The 20,821-nt window shown below is 42.7% G+C and overlaps 1 protein-coding gene across 1 annotated transcript in view; it reads left to right on the forward strand.

The window, feature by feature from the left end:
• IGSF5 (immunoglobulin superfamily, member 5) overlaps positions 1 to 17,551 on the forward strand; it is a 39,692-nt gene extending 22,141 nt beyond the window's left edge. Inside the window, 5 exon segments of the mRNA XM_011954219.1 lie at positions 1,166 to 1,375; positions 2,918 to 2,939; positions 7,098 to 7,189; positions 8,412 to 8,491; positions 16,722 to 17,551. Coding sequence (XP_011809609.1) covers positions 1,166 to 1,375; positions 2,918 to 2,939; positions 7,098 to 7,189; positions 8,412 to 8,491; positions 16,722 to 16,814 — 497 coding nt within the window. The 3' untranslated portion in view covers positions 16,815 to 17,551.
• Positions 17,552 to 20,821: the final 3,270 nt, after the last annotated feature.

Below are 20,821 nucleotides of genomic sequence, written 5' to 3' on the forward strand. Positions count from 1 at the left end.
CCCACCCACTCATCCATTCATCCATCCACCCACCCATCCATTCATCCGTCCATCCTATATTAGGGTTCTCTAGAACCTAAATAGCATGCATTTACATTAAGATACTACCCAAGCACGCAGGGTTGAGTGACAGCCTTTCATTGAATAGCAGTTCACAATTAAACAGATCAACTTAAATGTGTGTGGTTTGACGTCAGCATGGTGCGCTAGGGAGAAGTGAAAGGCTGGATGAAAACTCTCTTGGAAGATCAGTGTAATTCCCATACTGTCTCTTTCTGTGATGATAAAAATGTTCTACATCTGTGGTGACTGAGCACTTGAATGTGGCTAGTGCAACTGAGGCACTGAATATTTAATGACTCATACTTTTAATTAACTTAAATTTGAATTTGGATAATCGTGTGAAGCCACGACAGCTCTGCCTAAGACATGGTGGAAAAGAATCAAAATGGCTTTTTCCTCTCTCCTTCTCTTCCTACATCCGTCTTGCTTCCTGATTGCTCTGCCTCACTTTACCCTTTTTTCCTGCCGCCTCCATGACTACTAGGTAAAGTAAGAGGGAAACACACACTAAGGAAGGTGCCTCCTGAAAAGCTCTGGAAAAAGCAATGACTGTGTGAGGAATGAATTTGAGGAGTCGGGGAGTTGGATGGGGCAGGGGTGAAAGCCATGAACCTAAGTTCCTTTAGAAGTGACCTTCCCTCAAAATACCCTGGTTTCCTCTGGGCTCTGGATTCTCAACGAGTGGGGGCTTGGAAAGGAGAACAAAATGTCTTTATTCCAATCTTGTCCATTTTAGTGCTCAAAAAGTATTCCTTGATTAAATAAATGATGTCAAACGTGACCATCACTATGCCAGCCTCAGGGGATTGTCAGCCCAGCCCTGCCTTATCTACCTTTCAGGGACATTAGAGACATTAAACAACCAACGCCTGGACTGGGTTACTAAGAAGTTGTTTACTGGCAGAAATAAATATTGTGATGGAAGGTACTGTAGAGTATTGAATAATTAAACACATGGAAAGAAGCTTGGCCTATGATGCCTAGCCATAGCAGGCTGAATGGTTATAATATTACTAGAACACATAATGCAACTTGTAATGGGGCAGAATCTGTGATTCTAGGCAGTGCAAGTATCACTAAAATATATTTTTTTCTCCTTTAGGCACCGGAGACGGTATTAATATTCCGGGTATATTATCAAGTTGACCAGGCTTAGGTTTTTCATTGCCTACTTGGGTCAAAGTTGGACTTGGATTAGCAGGCACCATGCTTCTGACGCTGACGTGTGCTCTTACAATACGCTGCGGCTACTGCCGCTGTTGTGGCTGCAAATGCTGCTGCCGTTGTTGCTTCTGCTGCAGAAGAAAAAGAGGTAACTTTTTTGTTCATTTACATTTGTACATACTTCTGAACTTTTGATACAAGCAGTTGAAGTTAATGAACTCATCAGCTCTTTCAAAAGATAGATGAACCACAATATCACTTTTCCTTTATTAGAATGCTATTATAAAAAAGACAAAAGATAACAGGTGTTGGCGAAGCTGTGGTTGCACGCTGTTGGTGGGAATGTAAATTGTTACAGCTTTTATGGAAACACTATGGAGGTTCCTCAAAAAAATTAAAATAGAGCTATCCTATAATCCAGCAATCCCACTCCTGAGTGTATATCAAAAAGAAATGACGTCTTCTTATTGAAGAGATATCTGCATTCCCATGTTCATTACATCACTGTTCACAATAGCCAAGATACGGAATCAACCTGTGTACATCAGTAGATGAATAGACAAAGAAAATGTGGTATATAGACACAATGGAACACTAGTCAGCCTTCAAAAAGAAGAAAATCCTGTCCTTTGCTACACCGTGGAGAGACCTAAAGGACATTATGCTAAGTGAAATAAGCCAGACGCAGAAAGGCAAGTATTGTATGATCTCCACTATAGGTGGAATCTAAAAAAGCCAAGCTCATAGAAACAGGAGGTAGAATGGTAGGTGTTACCAGGGAGTGGGAATGGGGGTTGGGGAGATGTTGGTCGAAGGGTACGAGTTTCAATTAGACAGCAAAAATAAATTCGATCTACTGTACAGCATGATGACTGTAATTAATTACGATGTATTGTGTACTTGAAAATTGCTAAGAGAATAAATCTTGGATATTCTCACCACAAAATAGCGATGAATATGTGAGATTATGGTTATATGAATTAGCTTGATTTAATCATTTCACAATGTGTACATAGCTCCAGATAGATTCCTTCTAGTCAGTCTATGGATCCACTGACTAAAAACATTAGCAATTTAATGACAGTTTTTTTTTTTTTTCGTTGTTGTTGTTGGGGGTGGGCACAACTGTATCAGTTGATACTATTGGTACATATTGATTGAAAATGTATCTTTGAATTAAAGAAATATGGTAATATTAATATAATAGTGTCTAGTCTGTTAAAACAGTAACACCTACTTTTGAGTAGTGTAACAATTAAATGAGCTAGTACTTTGTACAGAGCCTGCCTGGTGCTGGCACAGGGTAAGAATTGAATGAAGAGCAGCAGTGATTGGTAACACAGAACATCTCTTCTTGGCGTATGGAGTCTTTATAGTCTCACTAGTCAAATTCAATATTCACAAAGTAATAAGAAAATACCCCTAGGTATCTGAAATATAGTAAGTACTATATAGTCTATATTTCAAGTACCTAGGAGTTATTTATTTTTCTAATAGTTAACAGTGAATTCTACTTTCCTATGCATGGAAGTCATTTGATAATTTGGTATGGGAAAACTTAATAATACCCTTGGGTCACAAATACTAATGTTAGGTCTGTTAAAATAAGGGAGTCTATAAAAATTAATGGGACTCAATTTTTAGAATAAGTATCCTGATTTTTCTAATGTAATTTTGTTCTTTTCTGCAGGATTTCGTATTCAGTTTCAAAGGTAAGTTTGAAACCACATCTATTTTCTGAAAAAAAAAAAATTGAACAACAGTAATAACAATACATACACACAGCTGTGGGAGTTTCGGATTTATATGATCCAAAATTAAGTACTGAAAGTAGACAATGCTGAAAAACATGTATGCCAATCACAAACTCATAGGGCAACATTAACTGTGGAATGAAATAGGTGGATTGCCACTGCCTACCTTTGACTTGCTCTGGTTCACTTAGGGAAATGGAGATTTTCTTAGTGTCTGGCATTTGCAACTCTTTCCACAAGAGGACACTGTGCACCATGACTGTCATCCTGCCTGCTTTGGGTGCAGGCCAGGGCCACCAGCAGAGGTCCTGCTGGAATTTCTGGGGTAGCCAAGAGGATGCCTGCAAGACACGTGAAACTGTCCAGGCAGACAAATTAGGCAGTGTTCGGTGCTCATTCAGTCACGGGGAGTGGACAGGACTGAAAAATTCCTTTCCTTCCCAGGCTGCCCAGAAGTAGCTACAAGCACTTTTAAGGTAACTGTGTCAAGGACTTACAATAAGTAGCCAGTAACCCTTTGAAATGTCTGCAATATTAACATAGGCATATGTGCACCAAGGGAAGGGTTTTTTAGACAGCTGTTGTTTCTTGTGGGTAATATAAGAACACATGTAGTTACCAGTATTTTATTAGAATATTTACATTTTTAAGTGCTGAGATTCTAAAACACCCTTTGGCTACATTCTGTGAATGAACGTGCACCATCACCATGTGGCAGAGGCTATCCCTTCTCCCTCTGACCCCTGGCGATCGTGAAGTTTGGAGAGAGGACATCACCAAGCAGCAATCTGAAAATATTCCTCCTTTGAGGCATGACCTAGGGCAAGGGAAGAGGAAGAAAAATGGACCCTGATAATTATTCTGGCATTTCTCTTGATTGCTACTACTGGCAGAACGGAAGCCTGGACTCTTGGTTCACCGTTGTTGACTGTGCCAACATCTTCCATTTCTGTTCTCTGGGGTCTTAGGTGATTTGAAAGCACAGCAAAGTGATCAATAGCTAGTCAGGATAATGGGTAGAGGATAACAACAACTGTAGAATAATGACACTGGGCGCATGAGAAAAGCTAGTATATCTTGAGTGCCTGATGTACATGCCAGGTACTCACTGCTGCATGCTTTGTAGAGTTTTTTGTCTGAATGTGAACTGGGTGGACCTGACTCAGGGCTTGGGTCCTTCTCTATGCAGCCCTTAAAGTTAGGTGAGACTACATTAAGCTCCAGAAGGACAATGGGGGTTGCCCACTGGATAATCCAACCCCACTTGCTTTCTCCTTTCACGATGTCCATGGTGCTCGCTCCAGCTGCTCAAGGATTTATTTTGCATTAAAATAATTAAAATAATATATATATATATAGTTGTATGTTTATTATAGAAAAAAATCAATGCATGTTTATTTTAGAAAAAAATAAATATAAAGATAGGTACAAGAAATAGTTTTAAAAAAACACCCACACTTCTATAGTTCCAAAGAAATTATTGTTAACTATGTATGTACCTACATACATAGTTCATGTATATACCCACAGATATGCACAGAAAGCATTTTGTGAAATTTGGATCATAGTAACCATTATTCCATAGCTTGCTCTTTTCACTTGGCACGTTCTGAAGATTATTTCTATTAACAAATACTTGCACACAGCATTTTTGTATTATTTGTTTGATAGTTTTAGACAGATACTTATAAGTACAGAAGAAGTATAAGATAGTTTTAGATAGATAGTACAGAAAAGCGCACAAGTGGCAGGTGTGTAGCTTGATCAGGTTTCGCAAAAAGCACAAACGCCTGGGCTTGATGGCTGAAAGTCACAGCTAGAACATCCTCAGCATCCCCAAAGTCCCCTAGACCCCTGTCAAATTGCTGCCTACCCCTCCTCCCCAAAGGTGACATTCTTCTGACATCTTTCCCACCTCCCCAGAGATGAGGGGCATGTACCAATGGTGTCATTTTGTGTATACTCATTTATGTCTGCCTTCTTGAGCCTCTCACTGTGAGGCTGATCCATACCATGGCACGTGGGTGTCAGTGGTTCATTATTATGTAATATTATGTTCTGGGCACATATGCAATGTATTTTTACTTTTTGCTTTAAATGGGTGTTTGAATAGTTTTCAGGTTGGGACCATTGCAAACACTAATGCTCCGGACAGGCACAGTGGCTCAGTCCTGTAGTCCCAGTGCTTTGGGAAGTCAAGGCGGTGAGGCCCTTGAGCCCAGGAGTTGGAGACCAGCCTGGACAACATGGAAACACCCCATCTCCACAAAATGTACAAAATTAGCCGAGTGTGTTGGTGCTTTCCTGTAGTCCCAGATACTCAGGAGGCTGACTTGGGAGGATCCTTTGAGCCCAGGAGGTAGAAGTTACAGTGAGCCGAGATCACGCCACTGCACTCCAACCTGGGTGACAGAGTGAGACCTTGTCACCAAGAAACAACAAGAACAACAAAAACAACAACTATTCTGAGTATTATGGTAGGAGTCTTTTGGTGAACATAAGTACTCATTTCTGTTTGGTTCTGACCAAACAGAATACAGCTGATCCTCTATATCTGCAGGTTCCACATCCTCTGATTCAACTAACTATGGATCAAAAATATTTGAAAAAAAAGTAACAGTAAAAAATAATACAAATTTTAAAATAAAGAAGCAGTACAGTATAACAACTATTTGCAGAGCATTTACATTGTATTAGGTATTATAAAGAATCAGGAGATGACTCAAAGTATATGGGAGGATGTGTGTAGGTTATATGCATATGCAAATCCTACACCATTTTATATCAGAGGCTTGAGCATTTGCAAATTTTGGTGTCTGCAGGGGTCCTGGAATCAATCCCTAACAAATACCAAGGGAGACTGTATCTAGTCCTAAAAGCTGGGCCAGAAGGTAGCATATCTTCAGCTTTAGATGGTGCCACATGTTTCCAAAGAAGGTGTACAGGCTTACACTCCAGCTAGCAGTGTGTGAGAGCTCTCATATGTAATAATTTTGACAGGTGCCATGGAATTCCATTTTAGAGAACTCTCATCATTTATTTAAAAGTCCCCTCTGATTGGGTACTTGGTTGTCTGTGGTTTGCTTTTATAAATAGCTCACAAATCAACATTCTTTCAAGTACATATTTGTACATATCCTTGCTTGTTTCCCTAGCATACCTCCTTAGAGGTCAAGTATGACTATTTTAAATTCTTTGGCTATCCATTGCCAGACTTCCTTCCAGCCTCCAAACCCTAGGAGGCTGCACTGACTTTTGCTTTATTTCAGCAGTTGGCACATCTTTTTCCATAAAGGGCTGCATAGTAAATATTTTTAGTTTTGCCAGCCATATGGTCTCTGTCATAAGGACTCAACTCTGCTGTTATAACATGACTGTGGCTACATGTTTAGGTAGTCGTAGACAATATGTGAGCTGATAGGTGTAACCGTGTTGCAATGATACTTTATTTACAAAAACAAGGGGTGGGTCAGATATGGTCTGTGGGTCATAGTTTGCTGACTCTTGCTTTATTTGATGAATGGTTTCTGAGAGTTGAGTAGCCACTGGGGAGTGGAGTCCATGGACCATGATAAACTTTCATCTCTCCCCATAATGGGAATGTGTGAATAGGCAGACGTCTACACCTGCCACACAGCGACAGAGCTATAGGTTGCCTGTGTTAAGTTCCGCATATAAGCATACTCTTGAGAGGAACCATGTGAACTACGTAGGTATCCATTGCCAATTAACGTTTGGCAATGTTAATGTCAACAATTAACATGAGGCCGGGCGCGGTGGCTCAAGCCTGTAATCCCAGCACTTCGGGAGGCCGAGACGGGCGGATCACGAGGTCAGGAGATCGAGATCATCCTGGCTAACCCGGTGAAACCCCGTCTCTACTAAAAAATACAAAAAACTAGCCGGACAAGGTGGCGGGCGCCTGTAGTCCCAGCTACTTGGGAGGCTGAGGCAGGAGAATGGCGTGAACCCGGGAGGTGGAGCTTGCAGTGAGCTGAGATCCGGCCACTGCACTCCAGCCTGGGCGACAGAGTGAGACTCCATCTCAAAACAAAAACAAAAACAAAAACAAACAAACAAAACAATTAACATGAACTTAAAATGGTCTAATTGTAGGAAATCTGAAAAAGAGAAGACAAACAAAGAAACTAAGACAGAAAGTGGAAATGAAGACTCTGGCTACAATTCAGATGAACCAAAGACCACAGGTGAGTAGACAAGAGCGGGTGGTAGAAAGACCTGGAAAAGAGAAAGCTGGAAGAACGGCTGGCTTGCTAGACACCAGCTGCACAGGGAGGACAACTTGACAATGGTTGTTATTATTTTTTGGATAAATTTTAGAAGAAATTCTAGAACTTGGAATATTCTAGGAGTAGGTTAACCGTAAAAATCCACCTATTTGTCCAATGCTTAAAACAAAGTGAGGAAGAACCCTGAAACCTTTAAAAAATTTTGTTTTTTCCCCATACTTTCTTTTTTGTTGAAAGCCCTCTACATTAAAACATGTGGGGAGGTATTTTACTACATCAGGGGTAACTTCCTCCCAATTTCAAGTAGAGTCAAGTAAGAGATCTGTTCCCCTTGAATGTAACAGGGTGTTGGGAATGCTGGAAAACTAGACCCACTCTTGGAGAGTCTTGCTGTAGTATCTCATTTTCTTGCCATGAGACAATACAGATTGATAATGGGATGAGGCCATCGCTAAGACAGTATCACCAGGAAGCAGCAGCAGTCGAGTTTTGAAGGCCGAACACATCCCTCCTCTCCAGGATGAATGGGACACCTGCCCTCACAGGCTGCTGGGAACACCAAATTCCATGGGAAGGTTTTCAGCCAATCGATTCTCACTGAAGGGCCTAAACACCTTCGTTTTCCACAAAAATTGGAGCTCTATTTTCAGCAGCCCCATTTTTTTGATTTTACCATGGCTGCCTCCCATGTGTATTCTAGATTGCATCTTTCAGATTTAAAAAAATTCCAGAGAGCGTGGACTGTTTCCTTTGATAATCTGACCACAGCTTCTTGCAGGTTCCTGTGAGTGAATGTTTATTCATTAGTATTTTGAGCAATTAATTATCTTGACAAAAATTATGGCCCAAATCAAACATCTCTGTCTCTTCTATCTCCATTTGTCTGGCATTTATATTCCTTGATCAGCTATTGAAGCTTTAGATCATTTTGTCTCTGGGTGAAACTAATGTGTTGAGAAAGAAATTGATTTTGAGTTAGTTTCCATATTTTTATTTCTTTAAAGAAATAATGTTCTAAAGGGATAGGATCTCAAGGGAATTTAAAACAAGTGTTTATGGTTAAGGATTATGCCAGGGGTACTACATAAAAGCAAATGTGTTTCTTTATAAATCAGAATTGTTAGAGCACACAGCTTGGTTTTTGCCACTTAATGCCTCTAAAATTGTTCTTTTATTGCAGAAACCGCTTCTCTCCCTCCAAAATCCTGTGAATCCAGTGATCCTGAACAAAGAAGCAGTAGCTGTGGTCCTCCTCGACAGGTGGTTTAGACCATTTTCCCGCTTTTTGGACTTTTTTGGCCATTTAAAAATTCTTACCTTGTGGTGGGTGATTCTAAAATGGTGCACGTTGTGTATTCATGATGGCGGCACGTTGCGTTTCCTCCCCTCCACATCAGTTGGTCAGCGTGGAGAGATGGGGCTGAGACATGGACTGTTTCTTACCCTCAGTAGCAGTGGCTCCAAGATCAGGGCTGGTTCTGGGTAACAGCTCTGGGTTCACATTTTGGGAGGATGTGACTTGCTTTGGGACATATCCGCCTGAGTTGGCATAAGAGTGAGCAGCATATATAATGTGCCATTTGTTCTCGTCGAGCCATGTTCTCCCAGGACTCAAGTCCGTTCTGCTCTGCTGGTTACCCGGCTCCCACGTGGTGCTCATCTGTACTTGGACCCTTGGGGTCTTTGGGCTCATGGAAGGATGTACTGGGTTTGAGGATCAGGACAGAGAAAATGTGGTTTGCTCTGCATGCACGTTCTATGCTGATAAGCTTGAGGGTTGAAAAAATCCTGTCGGGGTTAGAATTTTAGGGGAGAGAGGAGGAGTCCTTGATGGTTAAAGAATATGGCCAGAATGGCTAAGAGGCTGGAGTTGCCATTAACCTAGATAAGGAATGTTATGGGTGGAGCAGTTTAGGGGAAAAGATCAGACATCTAATTTGGAGCGTGTAGATTCTAAGGTCTCTGTTAGATGTCCACACAGAGATGCTGGAAGTGTAGTTAAATTCACCAGTCTGCAGTTCCAGGGAGAGGTACTAGCTATACATACTGGTTGGTTGGTTGGCAATGTTTCAATGGGAGCTGCCTTTTCACAGGATGGTTCACTTAAAGTAAACAGTCACCTGGCAGCACTGAGAACATAGTATGTTAATTTGCTGATGTAGAGTCAGCACTAGTTATCATACATGAATGAATTAGAGTTCTTTTTTTTTTTTTTTTTGGAAGGGAGTCTTGCTCTGTCGCCCAGGCTGGAGTGCAGTGGCACAATCTTGGCTCACTGCAAGCTCTGCCTTCTGGGTTCATGCCATTCTCCTGCCTCAGCCTCCCAAGAGTAGCTGAGACTATAGGCACCCACCACCACGCCGGCCAAGTTTTTGTATTTTTAGTAGAGACGGGGTTTCACCATGTTAGCCAGGATGGTCTCGATCTCCTGACCTCGTGATCCACCCGCCTTGGTCTCTCAAAGTGCTGGGATTACAGGTGTGAGCCACCGCGCCCGGCCTAGATTTCATTTTACATCCCGAATCATAAATTAGGTAGAATATATATAACCAACACCCCTTTTTGACCTGTACAAATGCAACTTTGAACAAGAAGTATTTCAATGCGATTCCGTGATTTTGTCCCCAATAAGTATAGATGCTATCTTCTTTTAGCTTTTGGAAAAGGTAAACTTGCAGACTAGGTTTCGGATAGCACACTGGGCCAGATGGGTTGGGTTTGTTCTGCTAGGAGCTGCTTTACCTGAGGGGATGGTGCTCAGCAGGTGCCTGTGCGGCCCCTGATCATTCTTTCTTGGCACAGGTATTTACCTGAGTTTCCAGGGAGCTCTGGGAAATAATATTCCTCACTGCAATTGGGATTCAGCTCAATAACCTACATCTTGCAAGTGATGTGTGTTTTTCAGGCCTGGAGGGAGAAAGGGAGGGCTGATTGATGCTCAGTCGTGTACTGGGAAACCTAAGTGATACTATCAATATTAGTGTCAACACAGGTAGCTAGACAACAAGACATATGAGGGGCCTGGGGCGTAAAGGAAGCTGTGCCTGAGTAACAAATCGTTAGCTCCTGGTACAAGTTCCAGTGACTTTCCTCAGGCTGGGTGTCGGGAAAATGGAGAGGTAATGTTTTTTCCCATCAGGGCCGCTGTCTTTTGGCCCTGATGGAAATCTTTTGATGCATTTAATTTGCATATATCTTTTGATGCATTTAATTTGGAGCTGGAAGGGAAGGTGATGCAAGCAGGTTTCCTTTAGAAGGACCAGTCTCTAAGTGAGAGGTAGCGGTGGAAGGGAGTAATTGTTGGGCTGTGAGGTGGCTGGCTGAGGGCTCTCTCCCACCCCAGCTCCAAGCACGGACAGCCAAGAGCACATTTAAGCCAACCATGATTTCCACAGCCCTTCTGTGGTTATCTTTGTCTATGAAGTGTGTTTCTATCAGACAAGCCAAAGTGTTCAGGTCTGGTGCTGTGGGGAGGGTATAAGCTGAGAGGAGATTCAGAACAGGGTCATGCCATGTAATTCTCTTTGAAATACATCTAGTATGAATGAGGAGGAAGGGGAATGTGAGGTGCATTTGGATACCCGAGTGGAGAATGACGTTTTGGAGCTTGGAGTGATGCTTCTTGATGCTTGTAGTGTTCTTTTGAACATACACAGGGAGAGAAACTTAAGAGGTTTCTGCTACTGAAACATGTACCCAGCTAAATAATCAATTGGTGGAAAAAGAACAGTGACCCTCGAGGTGCTGAGCCCTGGGGACTGGTAACATATCCTCGTGTTTCTTATTTCCTGAAGGGTTTGTCGTCTTCTACGGGAGCCGGGCACCTCATCAGAGAGTGCCAAGGCCCTTAGAAACAAATCAGGACTCTAGGAAGTTGAATTATCTTTGGCTGGGCTAGAAACTAGTGAGGGTCATTAAATAACTGGATCTTTCTACTCATTGTGGGGGGACTTTAGGACAAAGTCCTAAAGAAGAGGCCTATCTTTGATTATGACCAGAGAAGGACTTTGCAGTCGTGGGCCAGGCACGGCCTCCACGTTGCCCATTTGGAGAGCCTGGATACAGGATGTACCATGGGCCATGTTTCCTGGGAGGCACTTAGAGGAGGAATGAGCAAAACGGGCTACAGGGGAAAGGCTGGGCCTGGGGACACAGCCGTTGCCTTCCATTTCCTTGGTCCAGAGAAGACATAGACCTTGTTGTGGTCAAGTGGCCACTTGAGAGCTGCCAGAACGGCGAAGCCACAGCTTGTAGAAGCAGTCAAGGTGACGTTGGCACAGAGGTTCCTTTTAAGAACTTCCCCAGGCCCTGCAGCCCTGCCAGGCCTCTGTCGCCAGGTTCTTGCTGTGTGGGCTGATGAGAACCTCCGAATTCTGAATTCCTTGTTCCAAGGTGTGAAAACAGTGCAACTGTGCCTTCTTTTCTCAAAACTTTCTCCATTCTGCAATAAGCCTTAGTTCCTTATAGGGCCCAGGAGAGGCAGCTGAGAGCTATTCAGAGCGCCATCTCAGTTTTCCTTTCATCCTCCTCTCGGCATGCCTCGGTATGACTCCAATTTGTCAGAGGCTCCCGCGCTGCTGCCGCATGGTTCCCGCACACAGGCCTCCCAGGCCCAGAGCTGGGGCCCAGCAGGGCTCCTGCCCGAGAAGCCGGCTTGTTAGAGTTCAGGGTTGTTGACTACAGATTGCACTATTTTGCAGACACCCCGCATGAAGCTCAGGTCCTGAAAAGCCTGTAGATTAGACTGAAAGATCTCAAGCTGTGAGCCAGCCTGACGCAAATGCTTTTCCGATCACGGTTGCTGAAGAGCTAGTTGAGTCAGATAAACGGCCTATCCATGGAGAGGCGGCAGGCACAATAGCAACTAAAGCTCCTGCTTTGTCTTAATAGATCGCAGAGCAGGATAATTGGTTTTGTGAACAGGACGGCAACTGCTGATCACATACACTTGCTCTCTGCTCATGCTACATTCTCCTCTGCTGAAACTGGTGATCTGTTAACACTCAGCAATTTCTGGAGGACTTAACTAATGGATGACTGTTGACTACACATAGGCTAGTCCAGCATTTCTAGGTGCTCAATAAACAGTTACTTGTTAAAGTGGAGAATACCTTCCATGCCGAGCATTATGCTGTCACAAGCAAGGTACTATAAGGTGCATGCATGTGCAGATAGACAAAGTTCCTTTGCTTTTTTTTTTTTTTTTTTTTTTGTGAGATGGAGTTTTGCTCTGTCACCCAAGCTAGAGAGCAGTGGTGTGATCTCGGCTCACCGTAACCTCTGCCTCCCAGGTTTAAGCGATTCTCCTGCCCCAGCCTCCCGAGTAGCTGGGATTACAGGTGCCTGCCACCATGCCCAGCTAATTGTATTTTTAGTACAGACAGGGTTTCACTATGTTGTCTAGGCTGGGTTCGAACTCCTGACCTCAGGTGACCTGCCCACCTCAGCCTCCCAAAGTGCTGGGATTATAGGCGTGAGACAGCGTGCCCGGCCTTTTAAAAAGTTTTTTGAGGCCGGGCGCTGTGGCTCAAGCCTGTAATCCCAGCACTTTGGGAGGCCGAGACGGGCGGATCACGAGGTCAGGAGATCGAGACCATCCTGGCTAACCCGGTGAAACCCCGTCTCTACTAAAAAATACAAAAAACTAGCCGGGCGATGTGGCGGGCGCCTGTAGTCCCAGCTACTTGGGAGGCTGAGGCAGGAGAATGGCGTAAACCCAGGAGGCGGAGCTTGCAGTGAGCTGAGATCTGGCCACTGCACTCCAGCCTGGGCAGCAGAGCGAGACTCCGTCTCAAAAAAAAAAAAAAAAAAAAAGTTTTTTGAGACATAGTCTTGCTTTCTTGCCCAGGCTGGATTGCAGTGGCACGATCATAGCTCATTGTAACCTTGTACTCCTGGGCTCAAGGGATCCTCCTGCCTCAGCCTCCCAAAGAGCTAGAACTACAGGCACTTGCTACCATGCCTAGCTAATTTTAAACTTTTTTTTTTTGGTGGGAATGGGGGTCTCACTATTTGCCCAGGCTGTTCTTAAACTCTTGGCCTGAAGCGATCCTGCCACATGGACCTCCCAAAGCATTGGGATTGTAAGCATGAGCCACTACACCTCACCCCTAATTCCCTTACTGTTAATCCCAATCAGTTATGACAAAAATATGATTAGATCACTATAGATGAATATACAACCTAAAAATAGCATCATGTTTTGGATCATTTAGAAAAGTTAAATAATTTCATATCAAACTGCCCCTTTGTAATTGGGGGCACTTTGGTTTTCGCCAGGGGTCCATTGCTTCAATACACCCCCAGGATGGGGAAATTTGATGTGCCAGGGTTGGCCCACAGGTCGCTGATGAGGCCCTTGGGAAGTCCAGATTCATGGTCTTCACCTCTAGACAGCAGGACTCAGAGGGCTGAGGAGGTGTTTAAGCAGCTCTGTTTTTTAGGTAAACTCATTGTGGCTAGACTTAAGGGTTATTGGTTACCTTACAGCAAGAGGTGAATCAGGAGTTTTGGAAAGGGAAGAGTGGCAGGTCCCCAAGCACCAGTCTGCCTCCTCCATAACTTCACCCTGCCCGACGGGTACTCAGCGATTTCGCTTTGCTCAGCATCCTGAGGCCTTCATAATGGCCTGTGCTTACCCACCTGGAGTCGGTGCTACTGGGGTTAGTGGTGCCCGTGCTCTTGCTGTCTCTGCCGGGAGTTAGCTGTATTTCCGCAAGTAGAGAAGTGTCTGGACACTGAGTCCGGAGTCTAGGAAGGCACCCGGCTCAGGGTGGTCTATGGCGTTAGGAGGAGCAGCGGGTTTCCAGGTCACTTGTACCGCCACCTTCAATGTGTCAACCCTCCAGCTCTCTTCGCTGAGTTGTACACCTCTGTGTCCACATCTCAAGGCTGCTGTGGGTCTCTGCATACGGCGTCTTTGTCATGAATCACCCAGCTCAATTTTAACAACATCCAACAGTTACTAAAACAGGAAACTAGAACTTTAATATTTTAGGAAAGGACAGAATTTGCTGCTGCCCCAGCCTCCCATAACTCCTGCCCCTTTGGCATCCTTTCAGTTAAGGGCCAGCATGCCAAGAGCACACACTGCCGTGGAGACGAGCAAGACAAGATGCAGTGGTGAAACCATGTTTTCAAACCCTTAGTTATCCCCTGATGCTTTCAGTGCCTGGAATCCTTAGAAAACTTCAGACAATTGGGGGCATGTCTCAGGAGCAGCGTCATGGGAGACAGGCTGGGGTTGGAGTTTTGACCCACCAAAGACCAGGCACCGTGGCCAGGAACTACAGGCACAATGGCTGACATAGGCCGGGTCCTCAGGAGGACTCTGGGTTGTAGACAATGGGAAGAGGCACCAGTTCCTAGAACTCTTGGCCCCCAGGCTGCCTGGAGCTCCCTCTTTTGCTCATCTCCATCTCTGAGCACCCTCTCCTGCCAATTTCTTCCCTGAACATGACACTTCCTGCTCAAGAAATGGGGCAGTCCTTGTTCTTGCCACCACCTGGCAGAAATGGTGGATGTATTTCCTGAATTCTCTATTCCAGTTTTCCCAAAGAATGCTTGCTGATCACGGAGGTGCACCCAGTGCCTATAAATACCTCTTCCTTGGTACCCTGCTGGCATAGCAGCAGCTCCCAGTACAGCTCTGTGCCAGGAACGCACTGGGTACTTGTTAAAATGCACACTCTTGGGCCTCCGCCAGACTTTCTGGATCAGACTGTCTGGGAGATAGGGCCAAAGAATGAGTATTTTTATTACATTCTCCAGGTGATCTGCTTTGAGGTGATCTGCTTTTTGTCCCAGGGTGAAAACTCCACAGACATGTATAGCATTGTTTCTAAGGGAATGTGTTCTCTGATATCTAGAAGTCTTCCTGCAACTGTGCATTGAGAATTACTTGCACCTCGTGTCCCTGCTCCACTGACCTTGCTGCAAAGCACAGAGAAGAGTTTGAGATGCTTATTGGGTGGTGCCATGATCAATGCCAAATGAAAGGCCTTGACACCAGATACTCCACTGTCCATGTGGCACCCTACCAGGGACACACTTATTTAAATCTTCCATATTTTAGATGGGTCCTAAAGCACATTACATTAAACATAAATGAAAAAATAGAATCCTAGACTGTAGAGACTCAATCGTGGATTAAATTGTAAGAAGGGTCAGAAGGAAAAAAGAGATCAATTTTCAAAACTGGCGTATACAATATGACACTTTTCTTCTCTGATTATTTCTCTGATGACTGAATCTACAGTTAGAATATGTAGTACTGACACGGTTTTCTAGACAAGAGTTTCCCTATTGGTTAAATAGAATGAATTTGGGTGTAACTGTAGCTCAAACACATTAGGGTAAAAGTAACAAGTAAAATTAGAAATTCTTACTAAAATTTGTGATCAGTTACGGGGAAAGGCATGCTTTTTTATTTTTATATGAAGCCAGGGGATTAGCAAATGTTTTGTATTTTAGTGAATATTTAAAACAAAGAATCCTCCTTTTCCTCTCTTTGTCCTGTGCCTTATCTCACTGTCAGTGTATTTTTCTGGTTGTTTTAGGAAATTCTCTGTCTCTGTCATTTTCGGAAGGTGGGCATATGAACAACTTGAGACCTGGATCAAGTCTTCCCCACAAATCACCCCCTCATTGAAACAAACAGAAATACATACTTGATAAACTTAGAAAACAGCGATGTTTGCACAACCCAGCAGTGAAAACAAAAGCAAACAACACAGGAATCTCTAGCATATTCGCAGCAGAAGGCACACATCTTAAAGCATTGCTGACATAGTTCCATCTGCTGTCCAGTTTTCTCTGTGTTACCGGGAGTCAACAAATTAAAAGCATTAACCAGAGTAATTCTAACCTCAAGACTTGCTAGCATTCCATCGCAATGTGAATAATTTATCATGCCCGGTTACATTATTTAGTATGTTAAATGCAGCTTCTGTGCCCTGGAACCTGAGCTGCCATTCTCAGGACTGGCAGGAAAAAGGTGTTGCACACATTTTAATAGGACAATGTTATGAGACAGGCATTGGCTACTCTGGAGGACTAAATGGTTGGTTTGGGATTACATTTCTGAATGAGAACAGGGAAGACTATGTTTCTCCCTGATAGGGAAAGGAGACAGATGGGTGATCTATCTGGAGTCAGTTCTTCAATTTTGTCCCCCTCCTCTGGAAACAATGCATGCTCTTCAAGAAGTTTAGAAATATTTTATATTTTCATAAAAAATCTAGTCAGTAAAGCAAGAACTTCACAAATCCTGATTCTTGGAATTGGATTGCTCTTTAGGACCTGAACTTGGAAAACTTCTATATTGTGTGTTATCGGAAATAATGCAAGAAAGGAAGAGCTTATTTTAACATTTTTGTTCCTCTCTGTACCTTAATTTTATCTTAACAGATGAGTGAAGCTTCCTTTTCAAGTATGCATTTTACAGTGATCTCAACCCACTAAACTGACTTTTTTCCTCCTCTGTTGCCAGGAGGCTGATCAATGTCCACCTAGGCCAGCAAGTCATCCACAGGCTTCTTTTAATCTGGCCAGTCCTGAGGTCAGGAATACAATTGTAGTATAGCAAAGACTTCCCCAAGCTCCACTGAGCACTTGGCTGACAATTTACAATACGGTGATGACATCCTTCCTTTCCATCCTGAGACTGGCCTGCAGCTTTGCCAACATTACCTGAAGAGAAGATGTCAGAGTCATCAGAACTGATACTTGACAGTGAGAGAAGGAATTGATTTTTCCAGATTTCAAAGTAGAATGTGACTTTAAGAGGTTTCAAGGTTTTTGTGAATTCCATGAAGTTACTAAGTAAAAGCTGCAAATTCATTATATTTTTCTTAACACTCAACACTCCTACTTGTGAATCCAACAAATGGTAGATGAAAGTCTGTATTCTACCATGACTTTCAAAAGATTTTATTATCTTAAAGCATATGAAGATGATATTTATGTATATTTAATATGTAGGGGTATTATTACATATTATCAGTGAAAAACAAGCATAAAAATTAGGGTCAACCAAAAATCTACAATTGACTTCAAAACTGAGCTCAGTTAAAGTAAGATTCAGTTCTAACGTGGATGTGCATGTTCCTAAATATCTTATGATTGAATATTTACATGAAGACATTCATTTTTATCTGCCCCCTTATCAAACCTGTTTGCATCTCCTCAAATGAAATAGATGTGGCTTATGCTTTGCAAAGGATGGACCTCACCTACTCTGCACACCATGAAAAAACTGGAAATGGGCATTGTAGTATTTAATTTATAAAAACAGCAAAAAATGTGTATTGCCTTTCTTAACTCTTCGCTATTCAGGTGGTAGTTTAAAGAATCAGTGTTCAGGAATCAAACCTTTTCTGAGAAGGAAAACAAGAGCCTTCGGCAAAAATCCATCCCATCTTCACAATTATCTTTGCTGACTGTACATTCCCCTCATTGAAAGTTAACATGAATGTTGTTATGAAGAATAAATTGCTGCCTTTGCCGAATATTTTTCTTTTTCCATGTAGATACAGTCAGTGAATTTCACTGCTCGTTCTACCCCTTCATATTTAACCTAGAGGCAAGACTGTGATTTGACGGTGCTCTGAACTGGTTGGTGCAGATTTCTATGCTGGTTATAATTAGCAACTGCTTTGAGGCCCTCAAGCTCAACCATGCTATTGCTAAAGTAGAATTTGACTTTTAAAATGTGTCAGGATTTTAGTGAATTCCTTACAGATACTTAGTAATAGATGCAAATTTGTCATGGTGTTTCTCATCACTCACTCCTGCTTGCTATTCCAACAAATGGTAGAGAAGTCTTACACTACCATGATTTATAAAATACTTTTATAATCTTAAATCACATTCAGCCCTACCCTGGACTGTCCTATAAACTAACAACTAACTGAAGGGATATATTAATCTGTTCTCACACTGCTAACAAAAACACACCCCAGACTGAATAATTTTATAAAGAAAAAGAGGTTTAATGGACTCACAGTTACACATAACTGAGGTCTCACAATCATGGTGGAAGGCAAAGGAGGAGCAAAGGTACATCTTATATGGCAGCAGGCAAGAGGGAACTGCCCTTTATAAAACCATCAGATCTCATGAGACTTATTCACTATCATGAGAACAGCCCGGGAAAAACCCACCCCTGTAATTCAATTTCCTCCCACCGTGTCCCTCCCACAACATGTGGGGATAATGGAAGCTACAGTTCAAGATGAGATTTGGGTGGAAACACAGCCAAACCATATCAAAGGGTATTTCCTGGCACCATGTGGAGCTAGGCATGTGTTTTGATAGGCTCATGCTCATACTGTATCCATTCTGATTGGTCAGTGCCCATACAATATCTGTTCTAATTGGGCAGTGTTCATGGCTTACTGGTTGTTATCTATGTTGAATATCATCTCTGCTTAGAGGACCCTGAAAAAAAGAGGTCATCTCTTCTAGGACTATGTCCCTAATGTGAGAAAATTGGCTGCCTAGATTCTAGGGAGTAGAACTGAAATGCAGAATCTCAAAAACCCATAAATATTGCTATATCATATTCCTAAGAGTCTTTTCAAGGGAAAAAGTTGCCAATTCAACCGGTTAAAAATGAGACTCATTTATTATACTAATTTCTTTATTCTCTGTCAAAATGGTTCTGACTTTTCACTATCATTCTTGAATGGATACAAGGAGAAGAGAAAGACAAGAAGGTTCTTGAGTCTCTTTAGGCAGAGCTAATGGGTGAATGCTATACTCTTCACTTAGTAATTTATTCTTCTTAAACCACCACAGAAGTCAGATCCTAAGATAAGGCAAATAACATGTCATTTATGCCTTTTGTAACTTTTGCAGCACCTCATAGACTGCAAGTGTTCAGTAAATATTGACATCAAACCAGTCAATATTAAGAAAGGCTATATAGTAAATACAATAAATATTTGTGATTTGCTTGCTATAAGAAGAATATTTTGTGGCAATTTTGAGAGTCCAAGGGGTTGCATATAAAATATAATTGAAATTGAAGTTTTGAAATCTGGAGGACAATGGTAAATAATTTCCACAGAAGTTTCTCCAACTTACTACATGCTTGTTGAGTCACACTCAAACTATTCTTCATTTACCAGATTATGGGATTTTTTTTTGTGGTGTCACTTATGAATAGGTTCTTCTTACTGAATCTTACTCCAGGAGTAAGGTTTCTCAAAGGGATCCCCTGGCCAGTTTTTATTTCACATTAGGTAGATGCATTACCTGAACAGAACTATCTAGAGTTGCACTGTCCAATACTGTAGCTACACGGGGCTGTTTAAATTATTTAAACTAAATAAAATATAGGATTCATTTTCCCGGTTGCACTGGTCATACTGCAAGGGTTCAATAGCTACGTGTGACCAGTGGCTACTCTACTGGACAACACACATGGTAGGTTTCCGTTGTTGCAGCAAGTTCTGCAGGAGTGCTCATCTAGAGATAGCTACTTGGAAATGACCTTGATGTGTCATATCATCTTCATATGCTTTATCCTTTTACAAAAACACACAATCTGTGTTTTCTTCAGTGTATGTCTGTGCACTCAGCCAGGTTCTATTTAGGAATCCTGCAACACCCAAGGCAGCTCTCAACAGAAAATGGTGTTTTGCTGATGTGGTAAATTTCCATTTCACTTCTGCAATGCAGAGAGCTGTGGCAGGCTCAAGGGGGTGCGATGAGAGGAGTCAATCAAAGCAAAACTTCATGGTCAAGGTTGTTTCTCAGGAAGATGCAGCTCTCTGCTAATGAATAGCCTATGGGGGCTGCAATTTTATTTAAACAAATACCCCTCAAAGTTTTATGCCATAAAACTCTAGCCAGGGAAACCATACCTGCCCATCCCTCCCAGTTGTCTTTTACTTTGGTTGGTCTGTCAGATTCCAAGCAGGACCCATGCGATCAAGGCTCTTCCATAGTTTACTCAGGGTAGGACCTAAGTGGTGATGCCAACGCCTTGAAGACAACTGGAGAGCTTGAGAGCTTCCTCTGCTCTATGTGACCCTGACCTTGGAAAACTGTTAGGGACACTAAAGTTTGGTCGCATGTTCCTAAGAGTTTAATGACATAAAAGGTTAATGGATGAGGCTGGATGCAGTGGCTCATGCCTGTAATCCTAGCACTTTGGGAGGCCGAGGCAGGCGGATCACTTGAGGCCAGGAAGTGGGCACCAGACTGGGCAACATGGCGAAACCCGTCTCTACTAAAAATACAAAAAGTAGCCAACTGCGCCTGTAGTCCCAGCTACTCGGGAGGCTGAGGCACAAGAAGTTTTTGAACCTGGGAGGTGGAGCTTGCAGTGAGCCAAGATCACACTATTGCACTCCAGCGTGGGTGACAGAGTGAGATTCCATCTCAAAAAATTTTTAAAAATGGTCAATAGATGCTTCAGAGCAAACAAGAGATACCATGACCCCTCTGTTAAAGTGCTTGTTGATGTCTTTGGGGAAGAACACCATCCTGTGTGAAGATGAAGGATGGTCTGCTCTGTGGGACACATGAGAACTTGAAGAGTTCAGAGATGGCAGAATCAGGTGACAGCAGGACAGGAAGCAA

The sequence above is a fragment of the Colobus angolensis genome, unplaced genomic scaffold, assembly GCF_000951035.1.
Source record: "Colobus angolensis palliatus isolate OR3802 unplaced genomic scaffold, Cang.pa_1.0 Scaffold38, whole genome shotgun sequence".
Classification (NCBI taxonomy): domain Eukaryota; kingdom Metazoa; phylum Chordata; class Mammalia; order Primates; family Cercopithecidae; genus Colobus; species Colobus angolensis.